Raw genomic sequence first — 22,005 nt, forward strand, 5'->3', positions numbered from 1 at the left:
TTCCTCACATGGTGGTGTTTTCCACAACACAGCCGAACTGATTTCAGTATCATTTTCTTCAGTGTTGGTCTTTAGTGTGGGAAATGAAATCACTATTTTCTTATCTAGAGATAATATGAGAAACTTCATATAAAAAAATTACAATAAATTTGCTCTAAAATTTTGGAAAGCATAATTTTCTTACAGTTATGCAAGTAAATGCAAAATGGATATATTTACCATGCAGTGAGAAGACAGTGGAGTCAGGGAACCACACATTAATGTTCTCTATATAAAACAAATGTTTCAAATATTTGATTTCTGGTAGGTTAAAGATACATATATGTTTCTGTTGTTTTGAATTCCTTACAAATAGGTAAATTGGCATTTTCTTTGGTACAGTTCCTCTTAATGGTCTTTTATGGTTGTGCCTGTTTCATTTTTAGATCAGCAGTTTTGCTTCTGCATATAAGTGGATGTTTCAGCAACTGGTGGTTTAACAAATTTACCTCCGCTACTGCAGGTTCATGTATCATGCAGTTATGGATCAGAGCTATTGCTACACAACAGATTAAGTCTAAGTAAAATCAAACTTGATAATCCACGCTCCAAAAGTCACAACTTGAGTAATGCAAAATAATTTAAAAAAACCTTGTGTGTAACTGTGTGTTCCATCCCAGAGCCATTAATTCCCACAAAATGCTGTGTGTACAGGCTCTGTTAACTGTTATCTGTAAGAACTGGTGGAATTATTGGTATGACTATGACACTGCAGAAAGCAGATTGCACAGCGTTCAGCTATAGGCCTCTCTGAGCAAGACTTTTAATTTGCATTTTTATGATAGGCACTACCAGTTTAGTGCCGTTAATGAATACAGAGAGCTTAATATGCAAAAGAATGAGTACATTAATTATGTGTCAAATATTAATGACTGGTAATAGAAAATAAAATTTGTGAAAGGAGTAAAACACTTGTGGGTGATCTGGTATTATTTAGGAAAATAAAATCTCTAGGCCTGCGCTTTTCTGTGCTTTTTTTTTAAGAGATAAACTGAAGTGATGGTGTGGGGCAGCACTGTTAGGCAGCTTTGACAGAAATGGCCAACAAGACTGAACACACTAAAACAAGTTGTTTGTTCATCAGGCAGCAATGGAAACAGACGTAGGCTGTTTGACCATATACCCTATTTCTGGTTCTTTCCAAGCAATGTTGACTGACAACATAGCTGAGACACTAGTGTATTTTTATAGCTGCTTTACAGCAGAATTGGAATTGGTCTCATATTTGAGATAGATAGATAGATAGATAGATAGATAGATAGATAGATAGATAGATAGATAGATAGATAGATAGATAGATAGATAGATAGATAGATAGATATGTGAATCTCACAGTGATCACTTCTTTCTCTAAACTTTGACATATAAGAACTTTCCCTCAACTTTACCAAAAAAGTTGGTTAATTTTAAATTAACTTAGGCTAAATTTTTTTAACTTTTTAAATTATTTATAATATTAATTATTAATTTTGTTTTGCTTTTACACTATGTAGATCCTGGACAAATACATCAAATGTACTGTGACCAGTGATTCAAACATATTTCAAACATATTTAATAGGCCTATGTAATATTTAGCCTATTAACATTTAGAATCAAAATGTAATATAAAAATACATTTTGTGTAATGAAATAATCAAGAAAGATGCTTCGATTTACATTTTTTATGACAAAATCGTCAAGGAACATGTTTGACAGTATGTTTTCAGAATGGCTCTCTTGTCTTACCGCTCTTCTCAAAAATACAACTCCCTACATTCCTTGCAGTAGCTACATGATTTGACAAGTAGCCAATGAGCGCCGTGACCGCTGTCACGTGACTCGGGCTGAGCGCTTCCTGCGGCGGTGCAAAACAGACTGGCGATCAGAGGAACGGAGAATTGCTAGTTTCTGGGTAAGTAAACACATTTGCAAACCCAATATTGCTCGGGTTGCACGTTATGACTTTTCGACGAGGGTCTGGTCTGTATTTATTGCTGCTTGGAGCGGACTCCGGGGTAAATGTTAGCACTTGAGAGCTGCCGTAGAGATAGGCCCGAGCTGTTTCCTGGTCACAGTCCTGTGCTGGAATACATTCACAGAGTAAGTGCTCACTCGAAAGCGCTAGAAGTTATGAAAGTGGAGTTTTTAGACACTTGCGAACCTTATGTCGATGTGTATGTCCTTATTCGTCACTGTTTTGACACTATGAATGGAAGTGGATATGTATACATATGGGCCAGATTAATACTGATCATGATTTTCCATCACATCATCACACAAGTTAGTGAAAGTGTGTAGCTACTTGTTTCATGTTTGATCCGGGCACGAAACGCCGCAGGCTGAGAGTTTATGTTGGTGTAACGTTAAGTGAAACTGCCTTGGACAGATTGTTTTCATTCTCTCTTATCTCTAAGTTAAAAATTATAGGCTAATCAACTTTTGTATACGACTTTAAGGCTATGGGAATTTGTGTTATGTGTGCTGAATATTGAAGTGCATGATGAATGAAGGGTGTAAATGTGCCCCGTCATGTCAGAGCCACATCAGTCCTTCTTGTCATCGTTATCTCTCTCTCTCTTTCTCTCTTTCTCTCCCCCCAGACTGGTGCTATAATTATTTACATCTCTATCTCTGACCGCTTACCTCATGTGTCATGCCCTCAGGTGTTCATTTGAAACTCTGAGCTTCATTTTTGACCCACAAATGACTCAAAGATCTGGTTTGTTCTGTTTTCTACATCACTGTTCATTACAAATGTGTAAATTTAGCCCAAATAGTGACTTCATGCTCTGAGGTCCGGATGTGGTCAGATATTGTTGAAGGGTGTCAACACTAAAAAGCTTGCAGCGTTTTTGGGTTGCTTTTATAAAACAATGTTTGTATTTGTATTTAAAAAAGTTTATTAAACAAATAATTCACATTATTTAATTTATATTAATATAACTTACATTTCAGACAAAAAAGGCCAATTGAAAGAATTTATGCCCAAAGGATCGTGGTTCAAAATGTTCAAAAATCAATTTAATCAAGTAAACTCTTGTCAACATATCTGTCCCTCAGTGCATCAAATGACAGGATGTTCTTGCTCTCTGAGTGAATTAATAGCTCATTTTAATGCTGTCGATCGAATGTGTTTCATGTTTTCTCTCACTTCCGCTTACTGACACATCTGTGGTAGTTTCTGCTAAAAATATACGAAGACAACTGTAGAAACAGCAACTGTGCTTCTTGTGAACATCAGGGTTCATAAAAAAATACAAGGTTTTATTGACATGTCAGTCGGTGCTTTAGTTTGCGCGTGACCAGCTTCACTTTCCAGCCATATTCCCCTTCTCTCTCCCTTTTCTTTGCTGCCTTTCGTACTGATTCATCATTTCAACAAGTCAAAAAGTCTACACAAAGCTCAACAATACAGCTCTCTTACTTTATTTGATCATAAATGTGTTTTTATACTTTTTTTAAACATTTGGATGTCTGTGATGTGGGGCTGTGATAGTGTCAAATATTGTTAAATTCGTGGAAAATCGGGTGACCAGATTGCAAAACTGAAAACAAAAATGACAAGTGGCTTAAACTTTACCTCTCTCATTTGACATGAATGTTTCCAAATGTTTCCATGGTTGCGATGTAACATTTAATTGCTAATCTATTATTTCTTTTGTATGTAAACAAAACTTTTTTCTTCCCTTTTGTCGTAAAATTCACGTAAAACAGCGTTCACGTAAAAAAAACAAAAAAACGTGTTTTGGTGTGCCACTGCCAGTGGGGCAGTAGTTGCCATCGTAAAGTAAGTTATTCATTGGCTTACACTCGCTAGTGTTCAAAAGTTTAGGGTCATAGATTTGTTTTTGATAGAAATCAATTCTTTGACTTGGCAAGGACACATTAAATTGTTCTAAAGTGACAGTAAAGACATTTATAATGTGAAATTAAAATGTTCAAATAAATGCTGTTCTTTTGAACTTTATATTCATCAAAGAATCTGAAGAAACATATAAAGTTTTCCACAAAAATATTAAGCAGCACAACTGTTTTCAGCATTGAGAATAATAAGAAATATTTCTTAAGCATCAAATCAGCATACTAGAATGATTTCTGAAGGATCATGTGACACTGAAGACTGGAGTAATTATGATGAAAATTCACATTTGACATCACAGGGATACATTACATTTTAAAATATATTAAAATAGGGAAATTATTTTATATAATAAAATAATTTTACAATATTACTGTTTCTATTGTATATCTGATCAAATAAATGCAGTCTTGGTGAGTCTTCAGTCTTCTTTAAAAAAATGTTTTTTTTTAATCTTACCGACTCCAACCTTTTGAATTGAAGAGAAAAAAATCAAAATTGTGAGAATGATTTGTGATAGTCTTTGAAGCACTGTATACCATTGTTGTCCAGCAATCTGTTGCTGTCATGGAGTTTAATTATTGCTGTGTAATTTCAAGTCATAATTAAAAACCTAATACAAATCGTTGAAAATTTCAAAGAAAATTTGAAAATGAATTTAAAATATATGTGTATTTATTATATTTATTTACATCTAAACTTTGGAAAATGTTTAGGCTAAATATTGTTTTTTTTTGGGTGAGTCTAGTGTAGATGTAGACACAACAAGTGTCTACACATCTGAACTACCAGCCAGCAGAAAAAAAGTCCTGATTGTTGAGCTGAAAAGAAAAATGACATTTCTCTTGTGTCTTTCAGTAGCGGTGGAAGAAGCAAACCCAGTGATGGCCTCGGCTCCTATAGCACCTTACAACTCCAGTCCTCTGGGGCACAGCTCCAGCCAAAACGTGAGTGAAGCCTATGTGCAGATGTGCTATAATTGTGCTGTCCTCATGTCCTACGACTGTAACAGAATATTTCTCATTTTCCCCTCTTTGCTTTCAAACTACATGATCCTATAAGTGTGCGATGCTGTTATAGGAGGGTTAGACTTTCAGCTTCTGCATGAATAAATAATATATTTCACTGGTGTCAATAGAGCTGCCCTTTGCTCTGCTCTCCTATAGAAATAAGCAACCATATAGATGCTATAGAACATAGAGACATTGATAGCATTCATATGCTTTATTAATAGCTTTATCTTTGTAAAGCGACCTTGGGTGTTGGAAAGGCGCTATATAAATAAAGTTATTATTATTATATGCTGCCTTATTCTTTTTTATTTACATCTCTCATTTTACATTTAAACTCTTTTAAATTGCGTTTAAATAGTGCATTTATATACACTAATATTAATAATTTGTCAAACACAAGACTATTTACGTGAACTGCAAAAAAGAAAATTGTGGTGGGGAAAAAATATATATGTGTGTGTATATGTATATATATATATATATACACATGCACACACGCACACATATATATATATATATATATATATATATTTTTTTTTTTTTTTTTACATAGCATCATGATGTCAAAAAAGAAAGTTGATGTCGAAGTTATTTGTCAGGTATCCAACTGAACTATTTTAAGATCAGAAAGTGCATTCAGTCCAGCGTAGCTATTCAGTACATTTATAAGGTGATAATATTAATAATACGCATATTGCATAAGGCTGTGACAGAGGCAGTTTTTATTTATTTATTTTTATACCATGGACCAACTACCAGCGGTGGAGCAGTGGTTGGGAATGTGGTCCGTGGTTTAAATAAAACACCCTACCTTACCTAGTCTAACAAGCACAAACAGTGTTAAATAGAATTTGATAAGTGAAGTAAAAAGGTATCTGTCCTGCAGCTTTTTTCTTTTTTTTTACCACAGTAAAGGATGTGAATATAGGAATTAAAAGCAAATTAAAGGAAAAAACATGTATAATACCCTGTGAAAATGGCTGAGACAAGAGTGAAGGTATCCGCAGGGTTTCCGCGGGGCATTAAAAAGCATTAATAGTCATTAAATGGATTTTGCGATAATTAAGGCCTTAAATGGCATTAAAAAGCATTAAATTGTAATCCTACAGGCATTAACATTTTTTTATCGTTTTGAAGAAAATGTTATATTATCAATTTATTTGAATATAGCCTTCATAATTAATCATTTTTATTTGCTGTCGAAAAATATGTACGTTAGCGTGATAAACACGCGGAACTGGCATAGTGCAAGGAAGACAAACAATTTAGGACATTGTTGCAGCCCGTTGGTGGTCAAAATAAAGAAGGATTTTGCAGCGTTTGTAAAAAGGTATTTAAGTTGGCTAGCTACAATGGGAATCAACGCCGTAAAATCTCATGCAGTCTGACAGCCACAAATCGACGGTAAAAGCCGGACAGCAATTAACTATGTGTAGTAACTTTCCCTCATCAGCTTGACATCCGCTGTTGAAGCTCACTTTGCGTTTTTTAACGCGTTAACGCATTGAGATTATTTTTTGTTCAGTTTAACGCGTTAAAATATTTAACGCAAAACGCAGCATTCGTTCATTTTTGTCATTCTTTGGGTACCGTTACATTATTTGATCCCTCTCGTATTCATGTAAATGCTTTTAAACGCGCTGCCTGCGAATGTCCTGACACGCACACACACAGAGAGAAAGACACGCGCCAGTATCGTGCGCACAGACTGCTTGCCAGAAAACAGTCCTCTTTCGCGCTTGAACGAACAATAACACACAATTATGCCAAAATGTCTGTTTTGTGAGTATCCTCATAACATAAGAGCAGTCTTAAATTTGTGAAATAAAGTCTTAAATGAACGCAAAGAGTTGTGAGAGAATGAGGCGCGTGAGATGTGTCATGCAGCAGCGGCTGGTTTTAAAGGGACAGCAGCCAATAAAGCTTTCTCTCAGTAAAGTTAATCACAGAACAAAGGGACCAGAGAAAATTACTCACTGCTATTGACTAAAGAGCTCATGTAGCTTTAATAAGGATTAGTCTATAATTTATGCTTTGCAGACTGTTTGATAACTTTATTAAATTTTTGTATACGTACTACCTGTTAGGAAGGGCAAAGGTAAATGTGACATTTATTATAGGTTTATGTGAGTATTGTTTGTTAAGTTCACTTAAATTAAAAGTTGTCATATTTTTTTGAAGCCTAATGTAAAATATGTATAGCTTTCAATGTAATGTCGGATGGCCATAATTAATGTTTAAAATTAGGGGGGAGAAATAAGTTTTATCCAGATATCAATAGCTGTATTAGTATCAGTGAGACTGGCATTTATGTTGTCTCTACATTCATTTGTAGATTAACGTGAAATTATTACATTATAAAATATATAAACTAATATAAACCTAAACAAATTTTAGTGTTTTAAAGTCAAAGACTTTATATGTATATGTGTATATGAATTCAAACCGGTGGGCCGGCTGTCAAGTTGACAAGCACAGCTCAAATATTGCATGCTGCTATGTGTAAAAACCTCGTAATTCAAATGGGAACTTGTAATAGTGGTTTAAACAAAATAGATTGTTTCCTTTAAAAGCAGAGCGCCCCTCCCTTCATGAACACATGCATATGCAGTGTCTGGTTTGGCACATGTAACCTCTCTGGGCAGGGGGGATTCCAGGCAGACAGGGAGTTGGCACTTCGCTGGGGCTTAAGCCAGGAGACTGCTGCTCCATACATATGTTAACGGAGCTGTAACACCTGGCAGGTGATAGGCAGCAGAACCCGACTCTCCGGTTTTTTTCAGGGTCCCTGAGGACAGCTAGAGAGTTTTTGTACAAAGGACTGTCCATCTGTCTCTGTGATTGCCTCTGTTTGTCTCTTTTATCTTAGTCTTTCTTTCTTTCTTTCTTTCTTTCTTTCTTTCTTTCTTTCTTTCTTTCTTTCTTTCTTTCTTTCCTCCTTCCTTCCTTCCTTCCTTCCTTCCTTCCTTCCTTCCTTCCTTCCTTCCTTCCTTCCTTCCTTCCCTCCCTCCCAGCAAATAACTATAACTAATCCATTTGGGCTTGATTTACCAGAAGACTGTGAACAATTGCTGATGAATGTTGGTGAAAATACACACTGTACCTTTAAGATGTCTTTAACAGTGTTTCTTTTAATCCTCTTACTAGTTGGTTGTTTTTATCTCTCCCCCTTCCTCGTCTGTCATCTCTGTTTACCCAACTACCTCTTATTTGTGTAAACCAGGTTAGTTTCCCAGCTAGGATCACTGTATTTGTGTGTGTTTTGGCTGCTCCATTTGTCATCTCGAGAACACAGACTAGACCATTACCCAGAAGCCCTTGCTTAAATTTGCCCATAGGGTTGCGACGTGCAAAACACTCAACAGCAGCAAAAGGCCGACTGAATAAACGACTACACGCAGCGAATGGCACTCTTAGCTCGCATTCCAGTTCACTAACCTTCAGCTGGCAGCAGGAAAATAGCCCAGGGAAAGACAATCTGGATCCCTGATCTCACACACACACATAAAGCATCAGACTGGTGTTCACAGGCAGAGGGTGAAAGAGGACAGTGACTCTTTATTTTCCTCTCTTCACTACTTCCTCTTCCATTACTTCCTGTCACTTTCAGATTTTTCTCTGCAGTTATTTTTTCCTCCTATCAGATGCCACTGAGTACAGTTCTGTCTGCTCAGACATGTAGTGTATTAATGTTGAAGCAGTTGTGATCATCCTTATATGAGAGCGTTTGTGTATGTGTGAGGGATGCACCCGTGTCAACTCAATGTTCCTGCATGTGTTGACAGGCGTCCAGAGAGAGCCTGAAGATGGAGCCGTTGGCAGATGTTGCCGTGCTGCCGGGAGAAGAGCGAGTGATCGGTGAGTGAGAGCGTGTGTGTGTGATTGTGTGTGTTTGTGGGCTCTCACTGACTAAAAATTAATATGATTGATATCTTCATAAGCCTTTTGGTCATCTTTTTGTGTTGTAAAATGCACTATTTTAATATTGGCACTTTAAAATGTAATGTTGCCAGAACTCGATTCAGTATGGCTGTTAAAGTAGTGTATATATATATTTTTTAATATAGTAAAGTTGTTACATTGCAGATTTGTTTCTCATTGCTTTGTTGTTCATTTGGGAAACATCCATTGCTTCACACTCCAGACCAGTAAGTGGCGGAAATGTGGCCAACATATTGGCAATAATGCCGCATCACACAGTTGTATTTAATAGTAATAGATAATAGGGAGCTATAAAATTAAAGTACTATGCTGGTCATGTGATCTCAAAATGGCAGCCCCCATGAGGGAGGACCACTCTTTTGTTATATAGCTTTGACTTGTCCACTGATATTACTGTCTGCATCTCATGTGAGTTTACAACATTTTGTCTTTCCCTCTCTATTTTACTCTTCAGATAAAGAGATCATCTATATCTGCCCCTTTAATTCTGCAGTCAAAGGAAAGGTGTCCATCACCAACTACAGACTCTACTTCAAGAACACTGACTCAGTAAGAGAAACTTTTTTTCTTTTCTTTTTTTTTTTTAAATCAACGTATTAGTTCTCAAAGTGTTCAGGCACAGTAATTCTGAGACCATGCCAGGAGCTCCTCTGTTTAAAACCTCATTTTGTCCTTTTAAAGGCTTGTTTCTGCATTCTTTAATTTGAATACAATTTTAGTGTGTACCTTTAGTGTGCACATATCTATTAGTCTGTGTTACCAGAGAGAAGAGTGGGATATGAGAGGACAGGAAGGAGGGATTTTGTATCACAATCACATCATATCAGAGAAAGGCTTTCATCTGGTTTCTGGCTCTGTCCTTGTTTGGCACATGGTAGCGGGCACCTGCAGCCCTGTTTTGTGGACGTTTTGACCGTTGCTGGGGTCCGTTGCCATGATTTGTCAGCTTGGCAAAGTGAGGGCAAGGAAGAAAGTTGGTGGTACACAAAAGTTATGAATTTCATACAAGTGTTGATATAATTTGCATATTCATGGATCCACATATACTAAATGAAGCAAGAGTGTAGTTACATTCAAGCTATTTTAAGGCATGAATAAAAAAACATTCACAGGAAAAAACATTTAAATATGTCATTTTGGTTATCATAGAGTTTTAAGGGATAAAGTTATTGACTACAAGGGTACCTTGCTATTCTTGTTATGGTGGAGCCGTTGCTTACACATTACATCAGCACTTTACTAGAGCACCTTCGTCAATTGTGACTCAGTGATTTGATTCTGGAACCAGGCCTGGTGTGATATGTATCAGGTCTTTTACTATAATTGTGTGGAATGGAAAGCGTTATATCTGAGGTGTTTGTAGTACAATACATGTGGTAAGATTGTTGATATTTTGTCTTTCCGTCACTTCCTGTCTTAAGGAGACACCAGTTACCCTCAACGTGCCCTTAGGTGTCATAAGTCGCGTAGAGAAGATGGGCGGAGCCTCCAGTCGAGGAGAGAACTCCTACGGGTTGGAAATCACCTGCAAGGTAACGTTCACACAAGGCCTAAGAAATCCACATTTCATAACAGCTAATGTTAAAGAAAACATTTAAAAGGTTTAAGGTTTATTACCACACTACTGCTTAAAAGTTTGGGGTCAGTAAGATTGTTTTTTAAAGAAATACATTTTATTCAGCAAGGATGCATTACATTTATCAAAGGTTAAAGACATTTCGGTGACACTTTACAATGAGATTCATTAACATTAGTTAACTACATTAGTTAGCATGAACTAATAATGAACTACACTTATACAGCATTTATTAATGTTAATTTCAACATTTACTAATACTTTATTAAAATCTTGTATTAAAGAATGCACTGTGAACTAACATGAACAAACAATGAACAGCTTTATTTTTTATTAACAAAGATTAACGAATACAGTAACAAATGTATTGCTCATGGTTAGTTAATGTTAGTTAATTAGTTAAACTAATATTAACTAATGAACCTTATTGTAAAGTGTTACCGACATTTCTAATGAAATAAAGATTGATATAGTTAAAAGTAAATGCTGTTCTTTTGAACTTTCTATTTATCAAAGAATCCTGAAAAAAGCATGTATCAGGGTTTCCACAAAAATATTAAAATGAATATGAAATGTGACCGGTTTGCCTAGAGCAGGACAAGCACCCCCTTTTTGAAAGTATGACATTTGACATTCTCAAATCATTTTGTGTGTGTGTGTGTTTATCAGGACATGAGGAACCTGCGATTTGCACTGAAGCAAGAAGGCCACAGTCGAAGAGACATATTTGAGATTCTTTTCAAATATGCTTTCCCACTGTCTCATGGAATGGTCAGTGTTTAACTTGATTCTCAAATGCTACATTGCACACTCATTTAAAATTATTTGAAACAACATTAATCTTTGCATTTTATACAGTGCTATTAAGTGTTTTGTCAATGTTTCAGCATTTCACAACTGGCTTTCATCAGTAGCTGAATGTATGAAATACTGGTGTAACTGACTCTTTCACTTTTCTTCTGTTTCTTTGACTCTCACAGCAACTCTTTGCCTTTCTGAGTCAGGAAAAGTATGAGGAGAATGGCTGGAACGTTTATGAGCCTTTGGAAGAGTACAGGAGGCAGGTGAGGACCAGATGCCAGGACTTGTGCTGGTTTAGAAAGGGTTGTGCTGCCCTTGTGCATCCCGCTCACACTCACCATTCACTTACAATTGCGATTGATATGATATGATATGATATGATATACGCTGCTAATTTAATTGCATAAGACAATACATAGTGCACAATCTACTTGTATTTAAAGATTGTGTTGTTGCTGTTGTTCTGTTTGCCAGGGTCTACCCAATAGTGAGTGGAGGGTCACTTTCATCAATAAGAACTACGAGCTGTGTGACACTTATCCCACAATTCTTGTTGTTCCATACAAGGCCACAGACGAAGATCTTAGAAGAGTCGCTACCTTCCGTTCCCGCTGCCGCATTCCGGTGAGCTCTTTTACAGATGAGCAGTATGAAAGGTCAGAATAATGGTGTGATTTTTGTTGGAAGGTCAAATTCAAGCTTCTGTTGCATAAGGAAAAGGCTGTATAGAGGAGAATGTTAGCTTTTTGCGCGTAAAAAATAAAGCAGTTTTTTTCAGATTTATACATTTGAAGGCAAATACATTTACCTTCATGTACAGTATGTGGTTGGATATTTATATATCTCTGTATGATGAACATCATAAGCCCCTTTCACACAGAGATTCCGGAAAATACACGGATAAAGTGACCCGGGATTTGACCCGGGTTCGTTTGATTTTGGTTCATTCACACTGCCAGTGATTTTCCGGAATCAGAGAGTGCGTTCACACACAACACGTAAAAATCCCGTAAAGACGTGACATCGATGTGACTTGAAATGTCTCAGCAGCGTCTTAAGTTTGCTTATGAGCTGCGATTTCCACGCTTGTGCATTTTTTTTCTCTGATTTGATCATAAACTTGCGCATTACGTACCGTTTCACAGCTGGCGAACGATCCCGCGCTTCAGCGTCATCACTTCGACACGGCATTATTACGACTTTTGTATGTTCACACAGCGCGCGTTCCGGGACTGAACACGGCAATGTTACTAGGTCCCCAACCCGGCATCAATCCCGGGTCGTGTTTGCTTTCACGCAGAAGGCACTCGCAGTTTCCCGGGTTCAAAGCGCTGTGTGAAAGGGGCTATAGATGCACTAATATTACACGTCTGGCTGATACAATAAGCCAATAATTATTTTCATGTTATGACTGATAACCAATAAATGGCCGATATTAAAATTCTATGCTATTCTGTCTAAATAAATCTAAAAATAAAACACTAAAAGCTGCAGTCAGTAATTTTAAATGCTACAAGTGAATTTACGCATTACACCATTTACATGAAAAATGTTAAATATATAAATTCAATGTTAAAATTGGGAAGTAAGCGTACACAATTAAATATTAAATATGGACATTATACAATATCGACAGATACCATAAGTAAAATGTTTTATATTGGCAAATAAACCGATATGGTTGTTAACGTTCTTTTTAGAGATTCTTACAAAAAAAAAAAAATTATTATGTTCGGTGATGACCTTACCATCTGTGATGATGATGATGATGATGGGTTTCTTTCCACTCTCAGGTGTTGTCGTGGTTCCATAAAGAGAACCATGCTGTGATCACGCGGTGTAGCCAGCCTTTGGTGGGCATGAGCGGCAAGCGCAACAAAGATGATGAAAGATATTTGGACATCATCCGTGAGGCCAATGGCACTATCAAACTCACCATCTATGACGCCAGGCCTAACGTCAACGCTGTGGCAAACAAGGTTAGGTTCCAGAAGGTCACTAATAAATGGGGATCATTGGCAGACCTAAGATATTCAAATTCATCTCCAAGAAGTTCTTGAGAGTTTTTGAATATGAAAAAAACACTTTTTGTTTACCTCATTTCTGACATATGGCCTTATCCACTGAAGGTATGGGCTGGTTACTGTTTCCCAGTCAGACTTGGACTCTTGGTTTGTATTAAATAAACAAAACGGTGTGCTTGCATGAGTATGTTTTCAGTTTTTGTGTGTTGCCAGACTAATTAAAATCAAAAAGTGGACCCATAGTGGACCACCACAGAGGTGCTTTGCCAAGCTGAACACCGCTGACAGAGCATTTTGAAATGGCATTATTGATCCAATAATTTCTCTTGCACAGTGTGTTTTGGTACATGAAGTGTGAATGCAAGTGTGCAGAATTTCTCGTTTACGTGATCACATATCATAACCGGTAGACCTCTCTACCTTTACCCTCCAGGCCACGGGTGGGGGTTACGAGGGCGACGATGCCTATCAGAACGCTGAGCTGGTCTTTCTAGACATCCATAATATCCATGTCATGAGAGAGTCACTGAAGAAGCTAAAGGACATTGTCTACCCCAATGTGGAGGAGTCTCATTGGCTCTCCAGCCTGGAGTCCACCCACTGGCTAGAACATATTAAGGTTTGTTTTTTCATGCATACCAATATATATTATAAAACTTAATATCATCTAATGTTGCTATCTACCTTCCTGCTCTAGTTGGTGCTATCAGGGGCCATCCAGGTGGCTGATAAGGTGTCTTCTGGGAACTCTGTGGTGGTGCACTGCAGTGACGGCTGGGACCGCACAGCTCAGCTCACCTCCTTGTCCATGCTGATGCTGGACTCCTACTACAGGACTCTCGGTGGCTTCCAGGTGCTGCTGGAGAAGGAATGGATCGGCTTCGGACACAAGTTCGCCTCAGTGAGTTTTACTGAGTTTGCAAAGTCTTGCATCTGCAAAACCACACAATTTAGTGATGGAGTTTGAGTTCTATCAGCCATGTTATCAGGGTGATTGCTTTGATAGAGTTGATCGAGTATAATTAAGGGTGAACTACAACCTCTGTGTTAGATTTTGTATTGTGTAAAAAAAAAAGAAAAGAATCGTTATCAGTTGGTATTTATGTCATACTTTGTGTGTTTGTGTGTGTGTGTAGAGAATCGGCCATGGAGACAAAAACCATGCAGATCAGGACAGGTCACCTATCTTTGTGCAATTCATTGACTGCGTGTGGCAAATGACTAAACAGGTATGGATCTAATTGTCTAACCATGTCATGTCATGCTTCTGCAAACCTTGTTTTTCTTTTCTGTGGAACACAAAACGAGGTATTTTTCATAATGTCTGAGCTGCTGTTTTTCATCTAACCAATGTGGATACTGATGCTAAGACCCCGATCTATGCACAGCAAAGTTTTTTTTTGTTCTTCAAACATATGTGCCTATTAAAATGACTAGATATCACCCCTGCAAAAATCCTTGAAAACAATGGTAAATGTGACAGCACTTTAACACATGAGAACCTGTGGCAGTCAGCATCATTGACATCAAGCCTGGTGCAATCCATTTTTATGCAGCATAGTTTAATATATGTAACATTTAATGAGATTTAACTGAGTAATAACTTTAATTTCACACAAAGCTATTATATGTTGCCAGCAGTAGGATTAACTTGTATGGTACTGTTTGCCGTTTTTGGAGCTACTTTCATTCATGGAAAACAGCATCTTAAGTGGCAGCTATTTTATTCTAGATATCTCTTTTTGTGTATAGCAAAAGAAACAGAAATAGATTTTCTATGTGTTTTGTTCTTCAGAGTTTACAGCTATTTAGAGTTTAATGCAAGTAAATCTGTTTAACTTTTATCCCTCTCCCACATCTGCAGTTCCCAACAGCGTTTGAGTTTAATGAACGTCTCCTGGTAGTAATCTTGGATCACCTGTACAGCTGCCGCTTTGGCACGTTCCTCTACAACTGTGAGAGCGCTCGTGAAAGCAATGTAAGAAATAACAAACACACGTCATTAATACACATTGATATACAAGCCCTGAACTTCTCTTATCTTTAATACAAACTGGACCATAATGTGTAGAGCTGCACGATTAATCGTTAAAGAAGATCGCAATCTCGATTCAAACACCCTTCTGATCTCATTCCTAAATGACAATGATTCGCCTGTCTGTTAAACCTTTGACAAAATCACACTAGAACATTCATATCTGTGTTGGCGCTGCCTCTGACCCAGACAAAGCATTTGTGTAGGTATGAAACTATGGAAAGCTATGGGTCTATGGAAGCTATAAAAATAGAGCAAATAAAACATTTATTTGTCATTGAATCATTCATTCGAGAGTTTCGTTCAAAAATGCTGATTCATCCAGTAATGAAACAAGGGAAGTATTTATGAGTGAGTCGTTGAATCAATCATTCAAACCAAGTTTTTGAAATAATTCAGATTAATTCAATATTTTAGAGTGCCTCTATTATGGATTTTTGAAAATGACCTTTCATGTAGTTTGTAACATAGCTCTAAAAGAATGAAAACATCCTGCAAAGTTTTAAATCTGAAAGTGCACCGTATATAAGTTATTGTCTTTCAAAAGTAAGAGTCGATTCTGAGTCAATGAAATGAATCGTTTTTCAAACGAGTCATAAGCCGTTTCGTTGTGACGTCAAGATGAAACATTAGCATATTGCCCGCCCACTTATTGAGCACGCAGACACCAGGGAAAACTTGAACCTCAAATCTGCAGCTGATTCATGTGGATACTGGATCATGTTGAGAAGAAGCTGTGCTCTACAATGTGAAGGTAAAGCCAGTTTCTTTTCACTGCCCAAGGACGAGCATGTGAAGAATCAGTGGTTAAAGTTCATCTTTACCACGATACCACAGCAGTATAATCCTAAACTTTTACTGTGTTCCCTTTATTTTACTTAGTTTTCAGTGTAGGATTCGCAAACCGCTTGCTCTTGAAAGATGGTGTTCAAAATCCTTAGTTTTAAGTTTTATATTGTGTAGGTCTCCTGCTAACTGGTTAACTCACTTCTGCTGATCAGCTGTGGGTCACTATTACCTAAAACTGTGTCTATTAATGCAGATTGTCTGTCGTTCTCACTATTTTGAGGAAAGATTAAGCATGGAGCAAGATTTGTTTTACCAACATTTATGTTACATCATTCGGAGACCTCGGCTAATATATGCACTGTTATTGATACAGTTTCCACATGTTCACCGCCATAAATTAGAAAATACTCGGTAAATAAATGAGTACAAGTAAAATAATCGGGTTGTTTGATGTTTTTTTTACCTTTGATGCATGTAAACCTGTTGTAGGAGACTCCAAAAGCACATTAAGAAACTTTAAAATAGCATAATAGGGGCACTTTAAATAAATTGCAGCAATTAACATTTTGTCAGAACCTCTAGTTGTCTGTTCAGAATTGTGGGAGAATCTTGATCTCTGTTTGAAAACAAAAAAATTGTGCTTCTCAATTTATCCAGTCATGCAGCTCTAATCTGTCGTAGACAAAAAACAAAACAAAATATATCATATTTAATTTTTACTGATCATATGTAGTGCCCAGTGAATGATGTATCAGACGATGTTAGCAAAATACTGATTAATCGGCCATGAAGATACAGTAGCGTCTAAAGATGTAAGACCACTTGTGAAAATGCTTTCATTTTTATATATATATAAAAAGTGAGTGAAAAGTCAGATTTAAGAAGGTCATATATTTGACTATTTAATATCATGATATAGAAAAAAACTTTTTTTTTCTGGTTTAAATTATATTTTATATTGTGGTCTCACTTTTGAACCTCACTCTATATTGATCTATCACTGATACATAGTGGAAATATAGCTTAGATCTATTAAATTGTGCTCCATTGTACTATTCTTTCTTCAACTTAATCACACCTTTGTCTGTTAATCTCTAAAATGCCTATTGGAGGCCACTTGCCATCAGTAGGATAGTATTGGCCTTTGCTTTCTTTCTCCCGCATGCACACATTGCCTTTTATTTCTCTCAGTGCTCATTGTGTGAAGTAGAGCATGAGTAAAAGGGATGCTTGACTGACTCTCAGTCGGAGTAGGACGCACTTTGGGGAGATGAAACATTCATTCTGGTGGCCACCTAGAGTCGTCCACCGCAACAACAATGTTAGGGTGCACAGTCCCACTTTATCTACTGCTAACCAAAGGATTTGACACCTTACCATTTGTATTACTAATATATTCAACAGCTTAACAGCTGATCCTTAGTTACCAGTGTGTTAAATCACCTGTACTTTAATGTGGGTATGTGTAAATCCTTAAGATTCACTTGAAATAATAGATTAGTGTTTATTCAAAATACCAACTTTCTGATTTTTCTTTTGTCTGTATTGTTTCACTAGAATGTTCGGGTGAAGACGGTGTCTCTGTGGTCTTTGATCAACAGTGACACATCCTTGTATATAAACCCCTTCTACACACCAGAGTCAAGTCGCGTGCTTTACCCTGTAGCCAGCATGCGCCACCTAGAGCTGTGGGTGACCTATTACATCCGGTGGAACCCTCGCATACAGCACCAGGTATGGACATACATTTCACAATCAGGTTGTAGTTTCTTTAGCTTTTGTATGATGGTAAGCATTATTTAAGCTGACATATTTGGAGTATATATTTATACAAGCCGATCTTGGAAACGGGGAAAAAGCATGTGCATATTTTTTTATAGTGGGTGTTTTTGCCTCTGGGTGGGATTGAGTGTTTATCTGTGTGTGTGTGCGCCCGATTCAGCAGTGCAGAAAATCCTCTCTCTCCAGTTTAATTACGTTCTGGCACTGCAGTGAACTGTCACTCAAACTGTCCTTATCACCACACACACACACACACGCATTCTATCACAGTGGTTTTGCAGAAGCCACTTCAGCATTGGCATGCATAAGAATTTTGCCACATTAGTCATAACATTGATAAATGCTGTTTACCAGTATACAAATTAAATGCGACAAAAACAATAGACCAATGAAAACGTACAAATGTTATGTGTACAGACCAAAGTGCCTTTTTTGAGTATTAAATTGCATATTTTTATCATAATTATTATCCAGCAAATTATAGATTAATACAAAAATGCTGGTCTGAGAACTAGTATTCCAACATCTTGTTAGCATCAAAAATGTTTTGTGATGCAGATGTGATTGGTTTTCCTTATTTGAAGTCAAAGAGTGTTTTTGCTGCCCTCTGGTGGATTTTTGACACGGATGTCACTTCACATGTATGAATGTTTGTGTTTATTTGTGCCTGTCAGCAACAGAGTCCAGTGGAGCAGCGCTATAAGGAGCTACTGGCGTTGAGGGATCAGTACCTGAAGAAACTGGAGGAGCTACAGCTCTCAGACTCCGCCCCTTCCTCCACCCACTTGACAAACAGCTCCACCCCCAATGCTGCCACGCCCAATCAGCACATCACACACTTACAGACACCGTTTTGATCACACTCGCAACCTGTTACAGACATTGGACATTTGTACATAGCAATAGTGATAATTATGGTAACACGATTAGTAGTGATGTCGACGATAACGAGTAACAAACCAATTATGCAATAAACCACAGTACGGCCTTCATTGCGCAAAAAAAAAAGAAGAAAAGTTAAACGAAAAGAGAAGCCTTAAAGTGACAGTGCTGTTTTTTCGTGCCGCATACCATGATGAAAGTGAGTCAAATAGCGTGTGTGTGTGTGTGTGTGTGCCACAAACCACTTGGATACTGTTTGGAATGCTCATGTGACGAATGAAAGCGATCAAGTCAGACGGACGCATGTGATTTATGTGTTGCATTATGTGTCTAGATCTGAGTGGAGAACATTTCTGAATGTTGAGCAGTGGTAAGATTCTGTTTAAAAGATATTCAAAGAGTGCTAGTCTTGTTTACGGAGTTGTAAACTTTAGTCTACATTGTGTCCAGTCAATCTAGTATCAAGCAGGGTCTTCAACCTTTGGTAGAGCAATCATTTCATTAGTCACTATGCGAGGTTTAACTGCTTGACTCAAATGGCTGACCTCATAAGGTAAAGGAAGCAAGCATGTTGTCTAAATGTCTCATTTTTGTCTCTCCGTAAAGGTCATTCGCTGCTCATGTGAGTGCACTATATGGAAGGAAAATGTTTTGAAGTGATTAACATTAGTTTAACATTAATAACAGAACCAGGGTTTTTTTAAGCGAGCGACACAGATACCTTTTCGGTGCCTTTACTCATATTTGAGGTTTTCAGGTGTATATTTTATAGAGAAACCTTGTTTTTTTTCCTTTATGGCAGCATCATCCACTGTGCGTTTGAGCGACCGGTTGTTTCCTCCCCTGCTGAGGTTTGGGAGTTGAACAATTTTAGGCCCTACATGTTAGTGGCTTTGGGTTATACCCCTTAAAACGGCATGCAGTTGCCACGGAAAGCAAACATTTTGTTTCTGATGGAGCTGACAGTATTGCTCCCAACGAGACGTAGCGTAGTCTGCGAAGTCTTTTGGGAAAGACGGAGTGGCTGTGATATAAATTAGTGTGATTGTGCTGTTCCAAATTCAGTCTTTTCTTGAGGAAGAGAGTTGTGACTGACACGGGGGGAATAGAGGAGAGTCGTTGATTATGCTGCCTCGGAAAACTGAACTTCTAAAGACTTTGACCTCAATGAGGATATGAAGTTTAAACCATAGTGTGCGAAGAAGACAAGAGTTCAATAAACAAACAAACCATTTGCGGTTGGTTGTTTTTAGGGGGGGAATAAGACAGAAATCTATTTTTTATTTTGTACAAGTACCAGAACTATGTAATTACCTCAAACAAAAACCTATTTTACTGTTGAAAGTTCTATTGTTGTAAAATATAATTATTTTATTCAGTGTAAAATTTGACAGTTTTATAAAAAGGAAAGTAATTAGAAGAAAAAAAACGTTTTGGTTGGTTTTGGTAATTGTAGGTAATTTGTTGAACATCCTCTCATATATATATATATATTTTCTTTTTTTTAATGGGCATTTAATTTTGCTTTGTAACATTTTAAAGATCTGAAAACGATCTGATTCTGTAGTAGGGAAATCTTTTTTTCTCAGTCGTATTGCTCAGTGCATGAGATTGGGTGAAGGAAAGCTGCACTCTGATTTTTTTTTTTTTGTCCTGACATTATCTTAAGTTAGACATAATAGTTTAAAGGGATCTATTTGTGTTTTGTATTCCCACATGTATCCTTTATTTGTTGCCCAGCTATTGTTCTGTACATAATGCTGATTAAATTAATTTAAAGAGTTCACATGGAAAAGACTGTATGCTGATTATTGCACTCCCAGGCATTCTGATTGACACAGCGGCCTGTTTAAAGGTTGCTTACAGTGCTATAAAACGCAATACTTTCAATTGTATAAACCACCCCTTGCTATTTATTTATTTTTCCTAGTGTGAATCTGAGAACATTTAAAAAGGTTATTCAAGACCTGCAAGCAGTTATTCAAGACTATGGCAGTGATCTGAATACAGTATAGTTATAAAGATGGTTTTATAAAGACAAGCCTGTGCTAAAAAGTAAACAGATGTTTACTGGGTTATATTAATGACGTACATGTCACAAATCATCTATTACAATGATCTTTTTTTTTATTTAAAATCACAGAAATGCACAAGAAGTGAGTTGTCTGTGTTTTTAACCGACGATCCAATACCATATCAGCAAGGAAATGTTCTTCAGTAGTTTTTGTGATTCAAACTCACACCAGTTTAATAGCTAATATCAGTTTTCATTAAAAAAAAAGTTCAGGCCTTTCCTCAAGACCTCAACTCATATCAGTCCAGAATATCATTGTAAACAGTTATGTCATTACAGATAGATAGATAGATTATAGATAGATAATGTTTGTTTAACCATAAATTCTTAGGAAAATAAATATATACACATAAGCACAATATGTATGTGTGTAAAGCTATACACACACACACACACACACACACACACACAACCATGTAGGAAGACACATCATGGCCATATTTCAGGATGACAATGTCAAGATTCATCAGGCTCAAATTGTAAAAGAATGGTTAGGAGGGAAGTCTTTGCAGTAGCACCTCAATGCAGTACATGAGATCCGGGGGGCGGAGTTGGATCCAGATATAAGGGGTGGAGATTGGTAGGTTTAGGGGTGGGTTTAGGGATTAAGGGGTGGAGATGGGTAGGTTTAGGGGTGGGTTTAGGGATCAGGGGGTGGAGATGGGTAGGTTTAGGGGTGGGTTTAGGGATTAAGGGGTGGAGATTGGTAGGTTTAGGGGTGGGTTTAGGGATCAGGGGGTGGAGATGGGTAGGTTTAGGTATATGTAAGGTGGGAGGTCTCCCCGTGGAATTTATGTTCTGCAGTGAGGACCATCTCAGTCTTTGGGATGTGTTAAAGACTTTACAGAGTGCTCGACTCTTGCGTTATCAATACAAGATCTTGACCAAAAATGGATGCACCTCTTGATGGAAATAACATCACAACATATTGCCATCAAGAGGTGCATACATTTTTGCCTATTCAAATGCTCACACACACTTGCTACTTATGTCCATTACCCTTAGGCCTACTTACGTCAGGTTTTCCAGACTAGGGTTCGTGAGTTTAATAAAAAGCTATTAATTCAATCACACACGCACACGTTTTTTAAAAATAATTTTTAAATAAAAACAAAAATAAACCACTTACTAAAAAAAGATTAAAAAAATGTAATAAATTGTTTACCTGCATGTGACCATTAACTGACATCAGAGAACTGTGAACTCAT

The 22,005-nt window shown here is 37.2% G+C and overlaps 1 protein-coding gene across 5 annotated transcripts; it reads left to right on the forward strand.

The window, feature by feature from the left end:
- Positions 1 to 1,803: 1,803 nt before the first annotated feature.
- Positions 1,804 to 20,509, forward strand: mtm1 (myotubularin 1). 5 transcript variants are annotated; one of them, XM_084404837.1, is made up of 15 exons: positions 1,804 to 1,932; positions 4,738 to 4,826; positions 8,678 to 8,750; positions 9,289 to 9,383; positions 10,256 to 10,366; positions 11,080 to 11,181; positions 11,391 to 11,474; positions 11,686 to 11,835; positions 13,005 to 13,190; positions 13,669 to 13,854; positions 13,933 to 14,136; positions 14,372 to 14,464; positions 15,100 to 15,213; positions 17,617 to 17,793; positions 18,516 to 20,509. In XM_084404837.1, exons 2-15 carry the CDS (start codon positions 4,764 to 4,766, stop codon positions 18,696 to 18,698), a joined length of 1,821 nt encoding a protein of 606 aa, XP_084260963.1. In that variant the 5' UTR covers positions 1,804 to 1,932; positions 4,738 to 4,763; the 3' UTR covers positions 18,699 to 20,509. The 5 variants fall into 5 exon arrangements, with proteins under 5 accessions (XP_084260963.1, XP_084260964.1, XP_084260967.1 ...); XM_084404838.1 differs by having other exon boundaries at positions 4,741 to 4,826; XM_084404841.1 differs by having other exon boundaries at positions 1,841 to 1,932; positions 18,522 to 20,509.
- The last annotated feature ends 1,496 nt before the right edge of the window (positions 20,510 to 22,005 follow it).

Source organism: Rutilus rutilus (assembly GCF_951802725.1).
Source record: "Rutilus rutilus genome assembly, chromosome: 3".
NCBI lineage: Eukaryota > Metazoa > Chordata > Actinopteri > Cypriniformes > Leuciscidae > Rutilus > Rutilus rutilus.